This window comes from Bombina bombina, chromosome 1 (assembly GCF_027579735.1).
Source record: "Bombina bombina isolate aBomBom1 chromosome 1, aBomBom1.pri, whole genome shotgun sequence".
Lineage (NCBI taxonomy): Eukaryota > Metazoa > Chordata > Amphibia > Anura > Bombinatoridae > Bombina > Bombina bombina.
In genome coordinates, this window is record NC_069499.1 from 1,346,442,130 (window position 1) to 1,346,465,563 (window position 23,434).

At 36.4% G+C, this 23,434-nt stretch overlaps 1 protein-coding gene across 3 annotated transcripts in view; it reads left to right on the forward strand.

Annotated features, from left to right (window-relative positions):
- The window catches only part of LOC128649606 (anoctamin-10), a 148,982-nt gene that overhangs the window by 4,696 nt on the left and 120,852 nt on the right, over positions 1-23,434 (forward strand). For all 3 annotated transcript variants that reach the window (XM_053702982.1, XM_053702967.1, XM_053702974.1), the window contains exons 2-4: positions 468-654; positions 11,298-11,471; positions 13,534-13,668. In XM_053702982.1, the coding sequence (XP_053558957.1) occupies positions 510-654; positions 11,298-11,471; positions 13,534-13,668 (454 nt within the window). In that variant the 5' untranslated portion in view covers positions 468-509. The remainder of the gene's footprint in view (positions 1-467; positions 655-11,297; positions 11,472-13,533; positions 13,669-23,434) is intronic.

Here is a 23,434-nt window from a genome sequence, read left to right on the forward strand (position 1 = left end):
TTTTACAAATACATACACATACACTTTACGAGGAACAAACAGCTTAGTAGCTTGTTCTATGAAGTTACCACCTAGGAGCAGCATCTTTTAGCCAAATTGTGCTTTTCACAGAGGAGAACTTCCATGAAGTATGTCAGTCTGATCCCAATGGACCCCAGATTATCGTTTCACCCCAGGATATTGTCATGACACATGCTTTTCCTATTACTTTCAATATCAAATTTAAAACCATAATAAATTGGCCGCATTAGGCAGATTTGTTTTTAGGTAAATTTTAGATTTAGTGCTCATTTATACATGCATGATAGAAGCATAATGCTCCTTTTAAAAATGATTTGTGATAAATATAAAACTTAGAAATGCTTGGAAATGTGAATAATGTAATTGTGTTATACAATTTATAATTGGTGTCATCATTATTTATGTGCAATTTTCATTTCAGAAGATAACATTTTAATGTATTTTAGTTTCAGGTGTTGTATGTTATAAAAACATTCTTGAGAAACAAAATGGGATCCTGGACTCCTGTTCACTGCAAATGCTGTGTACAACCTTCCGTGCGAACGCTCGCTGCAATGCAGCTTAAAGAGGACATCAAACCCGAGACAAAAAAATGGCTCATATCTATTCTAGAAGCACCCAAAAAAGATGGAGGTAACACTTTTATCAGTGTTGTGACTTAGATATATTAGTGGTGGTGAATATTTGTTCTATTCACTATAGATTTGTGTATAAAATATAGTTTCCTCTTGCAGAAAAAAATATTTTATTGTATCCTTAATCCTGCCCTCCTCATTTGCTTTTCTACTGATCACCACCCTCTATGTCCTATATAGAGAACATAATGAAGCCATTATGAAAACTAATAGCAACAGCAGATTTCTCACAGAGGCTTAATTCTAATAAGCTAATCAAACTCACTAAGTTATTTAGTAACACCTTGCGTTACATAGGGCTTATTATGTCTGGTTACTATGACCCCCCCTCAACCACTAACCATTAAAGCAGCATTTTTAGTTGAAACATTACATGCTCTAATTTGTTAGAAAAGTAATTGTTTTTAGTACTCAGCCTGGAATTCCAGGAAAGGAGTTAAACACATAAATAATGTCTCACTCAGAAGCTGGTCCCGAGCAGGAAACAAATTGGCAGCCAATCACTGACTCTGTTCAGCTTTGGAGCTGCAGTCTTTGTGGCTGCTGAGTAGGACTTTATCTATGTAGTCCAGATGAAATAGTGAAAAAAATGACATGCTGTAATTTAAGTAGAGCATATTATTTTTCCAGTTCAATGCCTTTGTAAATCTAACTCCAAGCTCCCTGCTGCAATTTAATCCTAACCATGACTCCTCATCCCTCACTACAATTTAATATAAGTGCTATGTCCTGAACAATCCTCCCTCCAAGATATTAACACTATACACAAACAATGCACCTCAAATAAACCTTAAAGGGACGTTCCGGTCAAAATTTAAATGCACATATATTCATTACATCTTTATCTCAATAAAAACATATTAGCAACAGACAAGTATTGGCAAAATGCTTCTAGTAAAAGTTATCACTGTTTTAGTGTTAGCATTTTTCTCTGCAGGTGCATGTGAAGCATAGCTACATATTCTCAGTGCACCAGCATTATAAATGCTGCAGCTGGTCAGAGTGCCAGTGGGGCTTGTATCATGTCAGCAATTAACAAATTAAGTCATTACCAGATATTACAAGCACCATAGATTCTCTTAGCAAGTGTTGTGTTTCAAATGCTGGTGCACAGTACATACTTAAATACACTTTTGAAACAGCTATAGCTTTTATTAGAAGCATTTTTGCACATGCATGTATATTAAAAAGAAGAAAAAATGCTTCTATTCAAAACAGAAATGCATCCTATGTGGATTCCAATTTTGGCTGGAATGTCCCTTTAACTGAGCTGACCCTATTGTCCTGCCACAATGCAAATCAAATCATTCAATAAAGATTGGATCTACATTACCATAGCAAGTAAATAATTAGCACAATTTTTTTTAAATTTTTATGTGTGTTTTAAAAGTTTTCACTTAAATTTAAAAATACATAAGTCAAATTGAACAGCAGAAATGCTTCTAGTAGAAGTTATCACTACTTTCCTAATAACACTGACTGGGTGCCAATAAAGTGGGCTCAGTGCAGGCCTACTATGGGTGCCAATAAAGTGGGCTCAGTGCAGGTCTGCTCTGGGATGCCAACAAAGTGGGCTCAGTGCAGGTCTACTCTGGGATGCCAACAAAGTGGGCTCAGTGCAGGTCTACTCTGGGATGCCAACAGCTTGCTGCATGAGCTGGAGGAAAATGGACCTGCAAACAGAATTCCATATATCAGCAGTGTGTAATTCGCTTTAATAAAGTTTTTAAAAGAACAGTAATGACTTGAAAAATGGATTTGTCCAAGTTAAAAAGAAAAAAAAATGCTTCTGACTGGATTTGAAATGTACAGTTGTGGTATGTCAGGATGTGGAGTACAGCAGTGACTCGTGCTCTACAGATGAGGTCTCCCTGTTATCCTTTGTTTGCAGCTTTTTCATTCTAAGCAAAATAAGATGAGCACTTGTTATCAAATGTAACCACTTCCTGCCGGGACTCATTTGCCTACATTGGAATAAAGTTCTGATGTAAACAAATGAGTAAATAATTTTAATCACACGATCGTTCAAGCGATCGTGTAATTTCAATGATGAGATCAGGTCGGGGGGGGGGGTTGCCTATGATGCTAGGCACACCCTAAAACCCAAAATCCCATATAGGAAGTTGCAATGGTTTTAGGACAGTCGACCTGTTAGGATGGCATAGAATGTCCTAATGGCGGGAAGTGGTTAAGCAGTATCAGAGAGAAACCCACAGACATCCACAATAGCAAAAAAAAAAGGCACCACAGAACCACAGACATGAACAGGCACAGTCAAGAGGAGCTGCGTTATTTGTCTTCCTTACCTCTTGATTAATTTATACCAGTGAATATGCACCTGCTCAGCCTTCCTGTACAAACAAGTTGGCACAGAAAAGGCGTAGGAGGCGGGACCAGCCCTGACTTGGCTCACATACACAGCAAGGCATTGTGAGGAAGGGCCAGGGCTGGCCCTGCATCATTAAAACAGTAAGTACGGCTGCACCAGACAAAATAGACGTGAAATCTTCAGTGTAAGATGAAAAGATTTATTTCGGCATAAGCATAAAAACAAAAATATTCACTGACATAGTCAAAAACAAGTAGAAAGCTGCTCACTCCAGGGCCGGAGTAAACAGAGGTAGCAACAATAGAAACTGTATACGCGTTTCGTGCTGGGCTGCTGCACTTGATCACTACATGAATTGTATCTCCTGATGCTACCCTTAAATAGCCATAGAAAATGTAATTAATCAACCTTCCGGTTAACCCCTACATGGCAATTACATTCTGCTGACACATACAACTGAAAGTACTACACTAAAATGCGGAATTGTTATTACTTTAAGCTAAAAGGTGGAGACATTTTAAATGATTCATATATATTCATATGAGACACTCCCATATACATATTTATGTAAAGGCAGAGACAAAATCGACACATGATAAAAGAATAGTATCAATTAATTATACAAACAAATTCACGTCAGCCTCAACATTTAATCCCTCTGGTGACCTTGTTTGTAAATAAAAAATCCATTTCACTTCTTTTTTACAGAGTGCATAATCTCTGTCACCCCCTCTTTTTGTCCAGGGCACATGGTCAATGGCTTGAAAGGTAGCTAATGAGGCTAATAATGGCCCTGCATCATGCACAAATAATAATGCTTACAAGTGGGCAGGGCAAAAACAACCAACCCCTGATCGCAACTGGCCCCGCTCACCGGCCAAATTCCCTGCATGCCCTATGCTCAGCATGGTCCAGTATCCCTCCAGCTGTCAGGTGGTTGTCAGACCAATAAGTACCTCACATCACTGGTGACTCTAAGCAGGCCTGTATCGCATAGAAATATAGATCACAAGACCTCATTTTAAAGATACAAAGTACATTTGATAATAGAAGTAAATTGGATTTTTTTTAAAAAATGATTAGTTATGTTAGTTGCAATATATTTAAATGTTTCTTTGGTTCTTTCATATCCCTTTAAAGGGACATAAATCCCAAAATTAATTATTAGAATACAGCATACAATTTTTAATACCTTTCCAATTTACTTCTGATCAAACTTGCTTCATTCTCTTGGTATCTTTTGTTGGAGTGGTAATGCACTAGTGGGAGCTAGCTGAATACATCGTGTAAGCCAATGACAAGAAACACATATGTTCAACCACCAATCAGCAACTACCTCCCAGTAGTGTATTGCTGCTATTTAGCCTTCCTAGGCAAGCTTTTCAATTAAGGATTCCAAGAGAGTTAAGTAAATTGTTATTTCTGAATAATGAAAGAAAAATGTTGCGTTTCTTGTCTCTGTGTTGTACCGTAAAGCACTTGATTGAAATATTTAATAAACAATATTATGTCTAAGTAATATTATGTTGTTTAATCCCTAGATGCTGTTAGGGCATTGGCCTTTAAAGCCGTCTTTTGCGGCGTCCTGCTCCCCTCTTTGTTAAAAATATGATGGCTTCGACTGGGGGGCCTTCTTACCAATGCAGGAAGTTCCCCAGGAGTAGGGTAGCCATATTGCCATATGAAAAATACATATGTCAGGGCTGTTTAAAAAAAATGTTTTAAAGGGACAGTAAACACCAAAATTTTTGTTGTTTAAAAAGGTAGATAATCCCTTTATTACCCATTCCCCAATTTTGCATAACCAACAGTTATAATAATATACTTTTTACCTCTGTGATTACCTTGTATCTATGCCTCTGCAAACTGCCCCCTTATTTCAGTTATTTTGACAGACCTGCATTTTTAGCCAATCCGTGCTTGCTCTTAGGAGCTTCACATGCCGGAGATCAATGTTATCTATATGAAACGCATGAACTAACGCCCTCTAGTGGTGAAAAACTGTCAAATGCTTTCCAATTAGAGGCAGTCTTCAAGGTCTAAGAAATTAGCACATGAACCTCCTAGATTTAGCTTTCAACTAAGAATACCAAGAGAACAAAGCAAAATTGGTAATAAAAGTAAATTGGAAAGTTGTTTAAAATTACATGCCCTATTTAAATCATGAAAGATTTTTTGTGACTTTACTGTCCCTTTTAAATAATCCATTATAAGAAACTTGACATGTATTTTTCATGTGGCCTAAGGCGGCAATATGGTCACTCCACCCAGGAGCCAATCGGCACCATTGGAGTCACATAATCACAGGGGCGATCATGTGACATCCTCTCTGCCCTAATAGTTTACTTCCAAACTTGCGCAATTGCCTCTGTCCGGAAGGGGTTTACATGTCCATTATAAAAAATATTTATTTTTCTATTTTGCAATCACTACAAACATTGCAAAAAATACTGCCACTCTTATGAATTAAGTGGAAACCTCAGGGAAAAAGCACACATGCTTCCCTTATATTCAAGTACACTGTATATGCACCACCCAGTAATCTGTATGGTGTGAAATAGACATGAGGGAAGTGTAGAAATTACTCACATTGGAGTTAAAGGGATAGTAAAATGGGATAAAAGGGATAGTAAAATGGTGCTTTTCTGATGCTCCCTAAAGTGGTCAAAAACTAAAATCTGTATCCCAAGATTTTTTATTTTTTTTGCCTTATTTTTTTCAAATGTCACAAATTGCCTGAACTAGCTATTAATTTGCAGCATTATGAAGAGTTTATAGAATTGACTTTTTAGCATCTCTGTGGAGTGGTTGACAAATATAAGAATATGATCTATCCGACGGCGCTAACTGCTAAGACCTAAGCTCCTATAACAATTGGGTCTCTAGATACCCAAGAAAAGAGTCTAAAAGAATTGTGATGTGTTAGGAGCGCCTAGTGAAAGGCTAGGTCTAAATAAGGGTGTGAACTAAAAGTGTCGTTAAGTACACTAGCACAATGAGCCCAAATTGACAAATTTAATATAGCATTTGCTCACAAGTATAATATGACATATATTGTCTGCAGATAATAACAATTTAAAAATGCTTAAAAGTATATGGATCCATAATACTTATTAAAAACAATCAATGGTGACATAATTAATAATAAAAAACAATTTAAAAAAGATAAGATAAGTACAAAAATAATACAGTACGGTTACTGTATATTATTGTGTATGGATTGGATGTCCTAGGAGACAGCAATGGGGATGGGGTCGTGAGACCAGAGATAAATAGTATATGTGATAATACCAAACAAAATCCTGTGAACAATCAATAAAAATATATGTAAAATCAATAAAAAATGAATAAAGTCTAGGAAGTGGTGGTGTGTGAGTCAATTATGATGTCCTTGTGATCCAAATGTGTAGAAATCCAATGAAAAATAATATGAAGTCTAGAAAATTGTGATGTGTGAGTCTCCTCGTGATCCGAGTGTAAATCCAAAAAGTCAAAAAAATATAAGAGTCAAAAAAATATATATATGTGCTTCAGTGGTAGTGTAAATAATCCAACAGTGAAAAATCCAATACAAACAATGTCATAAATCAAACAGTAAAAAACTGCGAGCACTGGTTAACAAAAGTTCATGTGAACAACTTCATAAAAAATACTTGATGTAAAAGACAATGGTAAAAATATGAGAAGATCCAATCCCTGTGAAAAAAGAAAAGTACAACATAGAGCAGTATTGCTTAAAATAAGTTTGCAAAAATAGGAATAAAACTCACCATATATGCCAACGCGTTTCGGCCCACCAATAGGGCCTTTATCAAGACTGATCAAGACTTGATAAAGGCCCTATTGGTGGGCCGAAACGCGTTGGCATATATGGTAAGTTTTATTCCTATTTTTGCAAACTTATTTTAAACAATACTGCTCTATGTTGTACTTTTCTTTTTTCACAGGGATTGGATCTTCTCATATTTTTACCATTGTCTTTTACATCAAGTATTTTTTATGAAGTTGTTCACATGAACTTTTGTTAACCAGTGCTCGCAGTTTTTTACTGTTTGATTTATGACATTGTTTGTATTGGATTTTTCACTGTTGGATTATTTACACTACCACTGAAGCACATATATATATTTTTTTGACTCTTTTTTTTTTTTATTTTTTTTTTTTTTTTTTTATTTTTTTTTTATTTTTTGGATTTACACTCGGATCACAAGGAGACTCACACATCACAATTTTCTAGACTTCATATTATTTTTCATTGGATTTCTACACATTTGGATCACGAGGACATCATAATTGACTCACACACCACCACTTCCTAGACTTTATTCATTTTTTTTATTGGTTTTATTGATTTTACATATATTTTTATTGATTGTTCACAGGATTTTGTTTGGTATTATCACATATACTATTTATCTCTGGTCTCACTACCCCATCCCCATTGCTGTCTCCTAGGACATCCAATCCATACACAATAATATACAGTAACCGTACTGTATTACTTTTGGAGTGGTTGACAAAGGCAAAAGAAGAAAATGTTCAAGCTGGTATTTGTATAAATGCACCTACATTACAAACACACGCCTAGGTTACGAGTCTTGCGTTAGAGAGGTCCCAATGCTGCTTTTTAACGCCCGCTGGTATTAAGAGTCTGGCAGGTACAGGTGTACCGCTCACTTTTTTTTTTTTCCGCGACTCGAGCATACCGCAAATCCCCTTACGTCAATTGTGTATCCTATCTTTTCAATGGAATTTTCCTAACGCCGGTATTACAAGTCTTGGAAAAAGTGAGCGGTACAGCCTCTCCTGTCAAGACTCGTACTGCATTTAAAAGTCAGTAGTTAAGAGTTGTATGGGCTAACGCTGTAACATAAAACTCTTAACTAAAGTGCTAAAAAGTACACTAACACCCATAAACTACCTATTAACCCCTAAACCGAGGAACCCCCCCCCCCCCCACATTGCAAACACTTAAATAAAATTTTTAACCCCTAATCTGCCGACCGGACATCGCCACCACTTTAATAAATATATTAACCCCTAAACCGCCGCACTCCCGCCTCGCAAACACTAGTTAAATATTATTAACCCCTAATCTGCCGTCCCTAACATCGCTGACACCTACCTACATTTATTAACCCCTAATCTGCCGCCCCAATGTTGCCGCTACTATATTAAATGTATTAACCCCTAAACCTAAGTCTAACCCTAACACCCCCCTAACTTAAATATAATTTAAATAAATATAAATAAAATTACTACAATTAATTAAATTATGCCTATTTAAAACTAAATACTTACCTGTTAAATAAACCCTAAGATACATACAATATAACTAACAATTACATTGTAGCCATCTTAGGGTTTATTTTTATTTTACAGGCAAGTTTGTATTTATTTTAACTAAGTACAATAGTTATTAAATAGTTAACTATTTAATAACTACCTACCTAAAATAAAGACAAATTTACCTGTAAAATAAACCCTAACCTAAGTTACAATTACACCTAACACTACGCTATAATTAAATTAATTCCCTAAATTAACTACAATTAATTACAATTAAATAAACTAAAGTACGAAAAACAACAAACACTAAATTACAGAAAATAAAAAAATAATTAAAATTTTTTAAACTAATTACACCTAATCTAATCCCCCTAATAAAATAAAAAAGCCCCCCAAAATAATAAAATTCCCTATACTAAATTACAAATAGCCCTTAAAAGGGCCTTTTTTGCGGGGCATTGCCCCAAAGCAATCTGCTCTTTTACCTGTAAAAAAAAAAATACAATACCCCCCCAACATTAAAACCCACCCAATCCCCCCTTAATAAAACCTAACACTAACCCCTTGAAGATCACCCTACCTTGAGACGTCTTCACCCAACCGAGTCTTCCCACCCATCCGATCCGGGCAGAAGAGGTCCTTCAGACGGGCAGAAGTCTTCATCCAGGAGGCATCTTCTATCTTCATCCATCCGGAACGGGTCCATCTTAAATCCAGCCGACGCGGAGCATCCTCTTCAAACGAAGTCCAACTGAAGAATGAAGGTTCCTTTAAGTGACGTCATCCAAGATGGCGTCCCTTCAATTCTGATTGGCTGATAGAATTCTATCAGCCAATCAGAATGAAGGTAGGAAAAATCCTATTGGCTGATTCAATCAGCCAATAGAATTGAGCTCGGATTCTATTGGCTGATTGGAACAGCCAATAGAATGCGAGCTCAGTCCTATTGGCTGATTGGATCAGCCAATAGGATTGAACTTCAATTCTATTGGCTGATTGCATCAACCAATAGGATTTTTCCTACCTTAATTTCGATTGGCTGATAGCATCAACCAATAGGATTTTTCCTACCTTAATTTCGATTGGCTGATAGAATTCTATCAGCCAATCTGAATTGAAGGGACGCCATCTTGGATGATGTCACTTAAAGGAACCTTCATTCTTCAGTTGGACTTCGTTTGAAGAGGATGCTCCGCGTCGGCAGGATTGAAGATGGACCCGCTCTGCTCCGGATGGATGAAGATAGAAGATGCCGCCTGGAGGTCCTCTTCTGCCCGGATCGGATGAAGACTTCTGGCCGTCTAGAGGACCACTTCTGCCCGGTTGGATGAAGATGTCTCAAGGTAGGGTGATCTTCAAGGGGTTAGTGTTAGGTTTTATTAAGGGGGGAATTGGGTGGGTTTTAGAGTAGGGTTGGGTGTGTGGGTGGTGGGTTTTAATGTTGGGGGGGTATTGTATTTTTTTTTTTTTTTACAGGTAAAAGAGCTGATTACTTTGGGGCAATGCCCCGCAAAAGACCCTTTTAAGGGCTATTTGTAATTTAGTATAGGGTAGGGAATTTTATTATTTTGGGGGGCTTTTTTTATTAGGGGGATTAGATTAGGTGTAATTAGTTTAAAAAAATTGTAATTTTTTATTTTCTGTAATTTAGTGTTTGTTGTTTTGCGTACTTTTAGTTTATTTTATTTAATTGTAATTGTAGTTAATTTAGGGAATTAATTCAATTATAGTGTAGTGTTGGGTGTAATTGTAACTTAGGTTAGGGTTTATTTTACAGGTACTTTTTTTTGTATATTTTTTGTTTTTTTTGTTTATTGATGTTCTGCATAACAATCATGAAACACAGATCACCTTTTAACAATACAAAAAGAAATACAAATAAAATTGAGCAGAATTTTTCGACAATTATAAAGTGTACAGTAGGTAGGCTAATGATACCTAGATTTTACAATAAAATAGCATATGTGACTGACCATTTGGAAAACAATTTTTAGACCAAAAGGCCCAAGAGTATAAAAGATAACTGATGGTCTGATGGGTAGCTCTTTATGAGCCTCAAAAAGAAAAGGAATGAATATATAATATGGGGGAGGAATTTCAGCGGGTAAGCACCGATATTTAAGTGAGGGGAAGGGTGAGGGTACTTTTGTCTTTATTTTAGCTAGGTAGTTATGAAATAGTTAATAACTATTTAACTATTGTACCTAGTTTATTTAATTGTAGTAATTTTATTTAGATTATTTTAAATTATATTTAAATTAGAAGGGGTGTTTGGGTTAGGGTTAGACTTAGGTTTAGGGGTTAATAACTTTATTATGTTGGGGGCGGCAGATTAGGGGTTACTAAATGTAGGTAGGTTGCGGCGACGTTGGGGGCGGCAGAGTAGGGGTTAATAAATATAATTTAGGGTTCGGCGATGTTTGGGTCAGCAGATTAGGGGTTCATAGGTATAATGTAGGTGGCGGTGGTGTCCGGAGCGGCAGATTAGGGGTTAATAATATAATGCAGGTGGCGACTATGTCGGGGGCGGCAGATTAGGGGTTAATAAGTGTAAGATTAGGGGTGTTTAGACTCAGGGTTCATGTTAGGGTGTTAGGTGTAGACATAAAAATTATTTCCCCATAGGAAACAATGGGGCTGCGTTAGGAGCTGAACGCTGCTTTTTTGCAGGTGTTAGTTTTTTTTTTTAGCCGGCTCAGCCCCATTGTTTCCTATGGGGAAATCGTGCACGAACACGTTTAGCCAGCTTACCGCTACCGTAAGCAGCGCTGGTATTGAGGTGAGATGTGGAGCTACATTTTGCTCAACGCTCACTTTTCTGCGACTAACGCTGGGTTTCAGAAAACTCGTAATACCAGCATTGTCTTAAGTGAGCGGTGAGAAAAAAATGCTCGTTAGCACCGCAAGCCTTACCGACAAAAACTCGTAATCTAGCCGACAGTATGCTGGGATATGATACAAAACTATATTGTACCATTTCACTTCCATTTACTGACGCAGTGAAACCTGTTTTGTTACTGTAGGAGCACATGTTTTAGTCCATCCTGGAGAAGATGACGACGGTAACTTTCTTCTCCTCTCTGCTACTTCATGTTCACTGCTACAAGCAATAGAAGTTGTGGGCTTGTCCAAACCTGACCTTCATGGATCAATGAGAACATTTTCTTATGAATACAGGAAGAATTTCCTGAACGCTGGTAAGAAACAATTGTTCAAAAAATATTGTATGTTTTCTCCCCTCCCCCAAAAATACATAAATAACAAATATTATGAGTAATCAATACATCTATGTTCCTAACACTTGGGGGCTACAGATCAATATTTTAGAAGCCTTAATGGCCACATATTAATATTTATTAAATACACTAACAATATGTTTCCTAAAATGTCTAATGTCACAGAGCCAAATTTAAAGGGGCATGAAACCCACAGTTTTTCTCCATGATTCAGATAGAACATACACTTCTAAACATCTTTTTAATTTACTTCTCTTATCTAATTTGCTTAGTACACTTGGTATCCTTTGTTGAAAAGCATGCATAGGAAGGCTCAGGAGCTGTGGGCAAGACTTTGATTGGTGCCTGCAAATATATGCCTCTTGTCATTGGTTTAACAATGTGTTCAGATAGCTCCCAGTAATACTTTGCTGCTCCTTCAACAAAGAATAACTAGACAATGAAGCTCCCTACCTCATACCACTAACCAGAAGTCCCCAAAGCACATACAGTATATTTAGTTCTTCCTGGGACCACAAAGCTATGGCACACATTCCATTGGGCAGAATAAACTAGTGCACCAACAGGGAAGTAAAAATTAAACTTGCACAACTCAGCTTGTCATTTTAAGACTCCTTTAAATTCACTTATATTATCAAATTTGGCTAGCCCCCATTGCTGCTCTGGAGCTGACTTTAACTATGTGTTTTTAAATTTTTAAGCAAAAGTACAATAATAATAAAATGCTCTCACCCCCAAAGCAGAACATACAGTGATCTGAGATGTGATCACAGAAATTGCAGCATGTCTGCAGAAAGAACAGGACACATGCAGGAATCGTTAGCGCTTGAACTTTGTAGTGCTGCTCCACATTAGACAGTTGAAACAGAGCTGTGCTATGGTTGCAGTGTGTAAGTTTTTCTTAACACAGTGCATCCAGAGCAAAGTGCTGTTTGAAGTGAGCAGTCAAATATGCAGTAGCGCTGCAAAGCAGCAGCACATTGCTGGTTGACTGATTCTCAGAGATCTTTTTCAAACCCGCCCCCTAGCCTTTGCCAGTATGCAAAGCTGTTTATTCTGAATGTAAAACGTTAGTATGAGCATTGTATCTTTTTTATTACTACATTTCTGTTAGACCAAGAGAAAAGGAAAATTTATTCAAGAGACATTTTAAAATTTCTTTTTTTGTATTATAAATTTTATATTATAAAGCATTAAACATTGCTTTATTCTTCAGTTAACCAACACATTGCAGTAGAACTGGTGCTTTAGTGTAACTGTCTAATTTAAATAAAAAATGTCACTAATAAAATCTCATCGTAGAAAGTGAAAAGTTCTGCCTCTGGGGCTCTCGCATATTAGAGCATTTAATTTTGCACTTTTATATCCCTCTTTAGGAATGCATTATAAGATACACTTTTATTTGTCACGCTTACTGACAGCATTTTCAGCTGTGTATAAATTCCCAGTGTCCTTTCCTTTTTGTAATTGTTCTATGCAGCCTCAACACAAACTTGAAAGCAAATTCTGATGCCACTTAAAAACTGACAGGGAGCCAATGTTGTTCTCTGCTTTCCTCTGGCTTGGCTAACTGTAATTCACCTCATTTTTAACATTTCCCCAGAAGGTAAGGAAGCACACATGTGACAAACATAGTACCAAAAGCATCTCATTATGGGTCATGCAAATATAGACTATTTTTGTACCCCAGTATGCAATCAAACTCCCCCACACAGACACTCTTTGAGGAGTTTTTGTCTTTAGTGTAGGCAGGTAGCATGATATACCTCACAGAACGTTTAGAAATAGCACTATGTAGTGCCTTCAGTTTCTTTTAGAAAGCTATTGTCATTTTCTTTTCCCCTTTTGGCTTCCCTTGAAGTGTTTCCTCATTATGTTATGAAGATAAAAAGTGGGTTGTGTATGTTTCCTGCTATATATAGAGATTAGAATAAAATAGCTACTGACTGTTAATTCAAGGAGTTGTTTTTTGCACTGTAATTATTAATTGTATTAAATATGGTGAATACATTCTTTCTTCCAGATAAACTTGATAGCTTCCTGACATTATCAGAACAACAGTTCTTGTTGAAACATGAAATAGAGAGTGTAAAAGTTCTTCAGGAAACTTGCATCCCAGGATACTTAGAGCACAAGCTATTTCCTGGGCAACAAACTGGTAAGGATTATATTGTAAGTGAATTAAATAATTAATTACCATTCTATGAAATAAATAAGATTTAACAAGGCTGCTTTTTCTTAAATATAGTAATCCTCCTGTGATATTTATAATGTAATGGTCCAAATTACTAGTGGAACGTTATTTAACGGTCTTGTGCTAACTCTGCTAGAAGTAAGGTTTTTGCGCGCATTGGGTAGCCCTCGCATTACAAGTTGAAAGTAAAACATTTTTCCCATTAACGTATTCCCTCACAGAAGTCAAAGGAGCGAACCCCCCTAACATCCTACTCATGCAAACACGATCGCATATTCTCAAGTGTGCTAACCAGACATGCAAATATGAATATTTCACATTCCAATGTTATTCACATAGCAGAATGTTCTATATATATATATATATATATAACAAAAAAAAATGGCAGAATGTTATATATATATATTACAATAAAAAATAGCAGAATGTTATATATATATATATATATATATATATATATATTATATATATATATATATATATATATATATATATATATATATATTATATTATAATAAAAAAATATATAATAAACACAAAATAATTAGGTTTATTAGTACCTTTTTAATGATCAATGGTAGGGCCAAGACCTAGTGCTACACCTAGAAGGGCCCCAAATCTAAAAGATCATATCGTATCTAGTATGTTCAAAGGCGAGAAGGATGTGATGTGGATCTCTCAATACAAAAGTCGAGGGCAATTTTAAATGTAACAAATGCTCAGTTTGTGAGAACATGCTAAGAGGCAAAACATTCAATGATAATGAAGGAAATCAGCATAGCGTAAAAGGCAGGCCCGGATTGGTCTGCCGGGAAAAATCCCTGTGGGCCGGACTAACTGCTCACCCCCTGGGCCGGTGTCAGTGGTGGCCGGAAGGAATTGGGCTAGCGGGTGCCTCTTAGAAATTTAAGCAAGTACACATGGCTGTCTGCTTTACATACTTTGTATATGCACATCGTAATGCACAGCTCAGTTTACATTTGAGACTGTACATTACACTGTGCAGGGAGTGTGCCCCAGTGGGAGTTAATAAATTGAAATAAATTTCCTCATCTTCCCCTGCGCAGCGCAGCAGGTCCTACACAATCTTATGCAGCTACACAGACCCCGGCACTTCCTCTTTCATAATGGAATAAACCATATTCACTGCAATGGGGGGGGGGGGGGGGGGGCAGGTACACTACACAGAGACACAAAGAGATGAAGTAACTACTAACCAGACATATTTTATTGTAAAAATATAAACCTTTTACATATTGTGTCAAATATTATGTTCTGGCCCCTGACTTTCATAGATTTAATCAATGTTCAGTGCCCATAGTAGGTAGATCAGTGCATGAGGGAGGGGCTTCCTGCTGCTAGTAGGAAGGAGCCGAGATTCCTATGCAGCTTGCAGGACTCTGCTGTCACTGAGAAGGGAGAACCGCAGAGGCTGTGTGGACTGGAGGTAAGGCTGTAATGATCTTAATAAATATGCAGAGATATCTCAGTATTGTATGTTTTATATTGTGTATGTGTTGTGTCTGGGGGAGCTGTTGTGTGAGTGTGTTTTACAGTGTGTATGTGATGTGCCTGGGAAAGCTGCTGTGTATGAGTGTGTTTTACAGTGTGTATGAGTGTGTTTTACAGTGTGTGTGGTGTTTTAATTGCAGGGTGAGTGTGTTTTACAGTGTGTATGTGATGTGTCTGGGAAAGCTGCTGTGTATGAGTGTGTTTACAGTGTATGTGTGTGTGGTGTTTTAATTGCAGGGTGAGTGTGTTTTACAGTGTGTCTGGGGAAGCTAGTGTGTATTATTGTGTTTTACAGTGTGTATGTGTGTTTTACAGTGTGTATGTGATGTGCCTGGGAAAGCTGCTGTGTATGAGTGTGTTTACAGTGTGTATGTGTGTTTTACAGTGTGTGTGTGGTGTTTTAATTGCAGGGTGAGTGTGTTTTACAGTGTGTATGTGATGTGTCTGGGGAAGCTAGTGTGTATGAGTGTGTTTTACAGAGTGTATGTGTGTTTTACAGTGTGTGTGGTGTGATAATGGCTGTGTGAGTGTGTTTTACAGTGTGTATGAATGTTTTACATTGTGTGTGTGGTGTGATAATTGCTGTGTGAGTGTGTTTTATAGTGTGTATGTGATGTGTCTGGGGAAGCTAGTGTGTATGAGTGTGTTTTACAGTGTGAATGTGTTTTACAGTGTCTGTGGTGTGATAATGGCTGTATGATTGTGTTTTACAGTGTGTATGATTGTTTTACTGTGTGTGTGTGGTGTGATAATTGCTGTGTGAGTGTGTTTTACAGTGTGTATATGATGTGTCTGGGGAAGCTAGTGTGTATGAGTGTGTTTTACAGTGTGTATGAGGCTGTATGAGTGTGTTTTACAGTGTGTATGAGTGTGTGTGGTGTGATAATGGCTGTATGAGTGTGTTTTACAGTGTGTATGAGTGTGTTTTACAGTGTGTATGAGGCTGTATGAGTGTGTTTTACAGTGTGTGTGTGGTGTGATAATGGCTGTATGAGTGTGTTTTACAGTGTGTATGAGTGTTTTACAGTGTGTATGAGTGTGTTTTACAGTGTGTATGAGTGTGTTTTACAGTGTGTATGTGTGTGTTTTATAGTGTGTGTGGTGTGATAATGGCAGTGTGAGTGTGTTTTAGAGTGTATGAGTGTGTGTGGTGTGATAATGGCTGTATGAGTGTGTTTTACAATGTGTATGAGTGTGTGTGTGGTGTGATAATGGCTGTATGAGTGTGTTTTACAGTGTGTGTGGTGTGATAATTGCTGTGTGAGTGCGTTTTACAGTGTGTGTGGTGTGATAATTGCTGTGTGAGTGTGTTTTACAGTGTGTATGTGATGCGTCTGGGGAAGCTAGTGTGTATGAGTGTTTTACAGTGTGTATGAGTGTGTTTTACAGTGTTGTGTGGTGTGATAATGGCTGTGTGAGTGTGTTTTACAGTGTGTATGTGATGTGTCTGGGGAAGCTAGTGTGTATGAGTGTGTTTGGTGTGATAATGTCGTGTGTGTGTGTGTGTTTGTTTGGTGTGATAATGGACTTGTGTGTGTGTGTGTGTGTGAGTTTGTGTGGTGTGATAATGGCTGTGTGAGTGGTGTGATAATGGCTGTGTGAGTGTGTTTTAAAGTGTGTATGTGATGTGTCTGGGGAAGCTAGTGTGTATGAGTGTGTTTTACAGTGTGTAAAAGAAAAGGTGCCGGTACTCTATTGATTGATATATTGTGCTCAGAAAACTTTGAGAAAAGCAAAGTGACATTATTTACAATGTTTGATATATTTTGCAGCCCTCTTTTGTGAAATATACCTGTTATGAGATGGCAGAGGTGATGGGCATGTTTATATGTGTATATATGTCTGTAAATAAAATATATATATATATATATATATATATATATATATATCTATATCTATATATCTCTGGTCTTCAATTTTTTTTTCCAGGGCTGCTTTTTTTCCCCAGTCCGGCCCTGGTAAAAGGTCACATTATATGCAGATCCGAAGGGGTAGTTTATATGCTCCAATGTAATTGCCCAAAATTTTACGTGGGAAAAACCTATTGTGAATTGAGAGAGCGTATAAAAGAACACAAAAGGGACATCAAAAATAACTGCATAAAATACAGTAGTGTAGCAAGGCATTTCTTTCTGACTCACGATAGCAATGAAGATGAACTAAGATTTAGAGGTCTGGAATTGGTAGACCTAGGAGAGAGGAAAGGGAACCTAGAAAAAGTTCTACTACAGAAGGAAGGGAAGTGGGTTTTTAATCTGGGATCCCTAAAACCAAGGGGGATGAATGAGGAGTTAAATTTAGCCCCATTTCTAGGATGATAGTGTTTTCCACCTTGGAAACTTTTTTTCTAAGCTCAAGGTAAAAGATGATGATTAATACAAGTGTATATAAATTATTATGTACTGTCAAATGTCCAAATTCTTCATTGCCATTTTATTATTTTTTTAAATTGTTTTCATAAATGTTTGCATCAAATTGCCATAAAATAGTGCCACAAGCAGTTTATTAGAAACATAGTTTCAAATTCACCCGATAGGCTGAAGGGTAAGCAATTTCCCTTTAAAGGAATGCCGAGAGGAAATTACGTCACTGAAACAAGCCGGGCGAAGCCCCGTGCAGAGTTTGGGGTGAAATGCTCGTAGCAGACGCAACAAGATTGAAAAGTTCCACGGGACATAATTTTCACAAACTGATAGGCCATGATGCAAGTAACTTGGGTGAAGACTAACGGATGTGGCACCAGGGACCCCACGTAAGTCTGTATGGGACAGTGCACAAATCACGGATGATCGGAAGGAGGGTAAGATTATACGGCAGATGCTGCTAAATTGAACATGCTGTGGATGGCGTTACTCCTTGGCGAGAATTATACTCCGTTACCTTAAGTGCAAATCTGGAGGATTTTGAGAAAAGGCTGTATAACACTGCTTTGCTTTACTAACCCCATGCTTAAGAGGCCCTAACTTGCGGGACAGAACTGTATGTTAAATAATGCTAACAGTTGCAACGTAACCAATATTACAGCCGTGGGGGTGCACATTGAAAAATTCACTCAAAGGGCCATATATGTGGAATAAAAATCAATACAAGAGGTTATGGGACACAGAGCATAAAATTGGATGAGACATTCAACTCTGGTTTAACGTTAAATAGGAATCTCCCTGTAAATTTAATGGGTACCCACTATTATTGTCCAGTGGACTTATCATAATTTAACTGCTTGTTGCAATTTGTTGAAAAATAAATGTATGTTGGTTAAGCTGTATATCATCGTTTTTGCTTTGATTTGCATTACTGAATTCTACATGGTTAGTGCGGGATAAGGGTATACTGAACTACACAGTCTAGGGGAGGGTAACTTTTGGTAACTACCCCTAGCCGGAGGTTGTACTTCCTTCTTTTTGGGTCTGTGTATATATATATATATATATATATATATATATATATATATATATATATATATATATATATATATATATATATATATATATATATATATATATATATATATATATATATATATATATATATATATATATATATATATATATATATATATATATATATATATATATATATATATATATATATATAAAAACAATTTTCAAATAACAAAGTCATTTTAGAGGCTGTTGCAGTATACTTACAGTAATACTGCACTTCTCATGTCAATATTCTCAAATGATAGGAGGGGATATATAACAGAAAACAAGGTATCTATAATACATGAATAATTAATCCCCATAATCTGGTCAGTATAAATATGATACAGTAGAGGAATATATGCTTGTTTGTATGAGTCTCAGAACTGTTGTGTCTCTTAAGAATGCAAATACAATGGTATCAGAACGTGTTGACGAACAGCAGTCAATATAGTACACTTAAATGTAGTACTTGTCCCGTGTCAGGCTGAGACTAATAAGTTGGTAACCTTTAAAAGTCAGTGTGCTCTGCTGACAATGACTGGGTCTTATTGTGGGAGTAATAGAATTTGCTACCGGCAAAGTGTCTGTGAATCTGTTATGCTCTATAAGTGACGTACCTCTAGATCTGCTGGGGGGTTGCTGAATGCCAATCAATGGCGTGATGGTGAGTGTCTCACCTCTCCAAGGCATCCCTGTATTGGCTGTACCGACTAGGCAATACTTCGTAGTCCGCGGTGCTGGAGGAATAAGTAAAGGTGAGCGTATCACCTCTCCATGTCGTCTGTGACGTAGTGGGTCCTGATGAGCTGATCAAGTCAGGGAGTATTCAGGAGTCCGTCTGTATCCTCAAGGATAAGCTCTGTAGGGAAGCCCCTCCTTCTGGATGGCGTCAGAGGTACGTGAGAAAGTGCAGGTGAAGCAATTGAGGTAGCACTATGAGAGAAAGCTGGCAAAGTCTGTGAGTACAGGGTAAGGATGCCGGCCCTCAATAGCTATCTCAGCCGTAAATGCAAAGAACAAAAGAAGTGAGGAATCCGGGAATCTGAAGCAACAAGTAGTTAATTCAAGCTTGTAAGTGTTGCACACACACGGTGGAAGGGCAGCTGTGGAAGATCTTAATAGTATAAAATATGCCTTGCCTGAAAAAGATCATGTTTTTTTTTTTAGTAACCTTTACTTGTACCCTATCAATGGCTGCACAGTGGAAATGGCATAGAGTATCATATTTACCTATTTCTACTTTTCTTATTTATCATTCTCCTTGTCCTACTGTAGCACAGGATATGTAAAAAAAACTACCTTGTAAAGGTATGGCTGTTAGTGCCTTTAAGAAGTAGGGGTGCTACAGTAAATGTGCCACCTCCATAATAACTGCAAAACAGTTGTGTGTAAGAGAGTTTGTGTGTTAGTGAGAATATGTGAATGTGACAGAGTAAGAAATAGGATGTGCATGTGTGAGAAAGTGAGAATATATGTGAGAGAAACTGTGTGACAGTGTTTTAGAGAGTGTGTGTGTGTGTGTGTGTCTTATTTGTAAGAGATTGTGGGAGTTAGTTTGTACGAGTGTGTAAGAGAGAACGTATGTGAGAGAGTGTGTGAGAGTGTTTGTGCGTATCCCTGGCTATATATGTATGTGTGTGCAATTATTCCTGCCTCAGCTTGCTGCCATGTGAACAAGAATTTTCTCTTTTTAGGTATGAGAATAGGTTTAAAATAGTTGTTAGTATATAATTGTATACAAAGAGTGTTTTATTCTTAATGCAAATGTATATTAGAAGCGTATAACAGCGTAATACAAGTTTACGTATGACATTGTGAAAATTTGGAGTTAAAAAAGTGGGACCACTAAGAAATTTCATGGGACTACTAGCTCTTGGGCAACTTTTTTTAATGTGTGTGTGTATATGTATGTGTGTATATATATATGTGTGTGTGTATATGTATATATATATATATATATATATATATATATATATATATATATATATATATATATATATATATATATATATATATATATATATATATATATATATATATATATATATATATATATATATATAATGTCTAGATATATAAAGGAGTATGTATTTAAAAATATTTAGAACATATTTTGCTATGTGCAGAACATTGGAATGTGAAATATTTACAGTAAATTCAGTTTAACACTTTATTAAATATGAATATTGCATATATGCTTTTTCACGTTTTCATCTACTTAACGGCAAAGAGCTCCAAAGCGCACACACATATATATCCCCAGTTATAAAAGGGTGGTCACACTTATGCAACCATATTATTTTATTTTTTTAATTCCCTTTACCTAAAAGATTTCAGTTTGTTTTTCAATTGAGTTGTACAGTTTATAGGTCACATTAAAGGTGGAAAAAGTTCTGAAATGATTTACGGTATCTTTGTCTCATTTTTTTACATCACAGAAACCTGACATTTTAACAGGGGTGTGTAGACTATTTATATCCTGTGTATATGTGTGTGTATGTATATGTATATATGTATGTGTGTGTGTGTGTGTGTATATATATATGTATATATGTATATATATATATATATATATATATATATATATATATATATATATATATATATATATATATATATATATATATACACACACACACACAGGTGGCCCTCGTTTTACAACGGTTCAATTTACACCGTTTCAGAATAACAACCTTTTTTTCCAGTCATGTGACTGCTATTGAGAAGCAGTGCATTTATTAAAATAGCCAGTAGGTGGAGCTGTCCGCTTGTGTTGCAGCAAAGCCAAGCAAGCTGAAATTAATCAGTTTAACCAGACCTGAGATATTAAGCACATTTCAAAGGAACAAGATCTTCCCGTCTATAAATCAGTCCAGATTGGAATGCATAGAAAGAACTGTTTGCAGAAAAATGCAAGTGAAGTCTGTGTTGTGTGATTTTATTGGGTTTATAATGCTGTTTAGCAAATGTTTTTGTTCATTTTACTTAGTTTAATTATATATTCTGTGTTGTGTGATTATTTGATACTGTTTATAATGCTGTTTAGCCTTTAAAGTCTTCATTTCAAAGCTTTAAAAATAACGTATAAGGTGTTACTTATGACAATTTTGAGAGGGGCCTGGAACCCAACTCCTTTATATATATATATATATATATATATATATATATATATATATATATATATATATATATATATATATATATATATATATATATATATATATATATATATATATATATATATATATATATATATTTATTTAAAAATGTATGTACTTCTATATTAAAGCCATTTGCCTGCCTTTTTGAGCCCTTATAACTTTTTTGTAGAATTAAAAAAAAAAATACAAATAAAAAAAAAATCTTAGATTTTGAATGTTTTGTGACACTTTTTTTATTTTTTTTGCAAAACAGTTAACCAGAGTTCTGAGTACACTGTAATCATTCTAGCGTAAATCGCGATTGCATTCACTTTTAACGTGTAATACAAGTGCTAAACCTTACGCTCGCAAACCCCCGCGATCAACCTATTTTTGCTCACAAGTAAATGTTAGCACGGTACTCGTAATCTGGCCCAATGTGTTTTTATTTTCCCATAGATCTAAGCAAATAATAAAAACCTTTTGTAGAGTACCTTATTTTAATGACCATAATGTGCCTCCCAATATTTCCTGTGCGTTGTCCAGAACAGGGAGGGGAAAAGGCTTATGGGCAGGACCTGTACAAAGGTGAAGTGGCAGTGGGCGTCTCATAAGGTGGGACAGGTGTAGTACTCCCTACAAACCAGGACATTTGTCCTGGCTTGAGAAAGATGTGGGCGGGAATGCTGGCAGACCTCCCAAACAGTGACAATCCTACTGGATCTGAGGTGTTGCAATTTCATTTGGAAATAACAATTCTAGGGTATTTTCCTATACTTTAAAGGGGCTTTAAAAATATTAAGGGCCAGATTACAAGTTAGGCACAAACGTTTTCACGCAAGCGATATCTTGTTTTCGAGATTGTTTGCGGGCATGTTAAATTGCGCTCGTATTACAAGTTGAGAGTAAACGTAATTGTGTGAGCACAATCACGACTTACGCAAGAATGATTACCGCGTCCTCAGAGCTGTGGTTAACTGTTTTCCGAAACAAAAAAGGTGTCACAAAACATAAAAAATACATTACAAAGTATAGTTACATAATAACACTATATAAAAATTATTCAAAAAAAATATTGCACACAAAAGTTAGATACGAGATCTCAGGTGTTAGAAAGAAAGAGCAGGCAAAGGGTTTTAAAATGAATGTAAACTTTATTAAATTAAAACTCAGTATCAAAAAATGATCTTAAAAACAGGGGCACTTTAATTCATTAAAGTTTACAAAGATGCTTATTTTCTAAAATATTTACCTTTGGGTTATGGTAAACATAACGCTGATCCTCCGCCTGCATCTCCTGCTTTCTTTAGCAGATTGATGACGAATCCGGCTTCCTCAAATCGTTGCGTGCCCCCTTTGCCGTCCAGCTCGTGGGGCACACATCGATTGGCGAAAGCCGGATTCGTCATCCATATGCTAAAGAAAGCAGGAGATGCGGGCAGAGTATCAGCGTTTTTCCATAATGCAATGGTAAAAGTATTTTATAAAATAAGCGTCTTTTTGTAAACTTTAATAACTTAAAGTACCTCTGGTTTTTAAGATAATTTTTTGATGCTGGGCTTTGATTCATTAAAGTTTACCATCACTTTAACATAGGGATACATAAATATTTGTTTGTGTGTGCCTACTAAAGCCCTTTGCATTTAAGTAGAT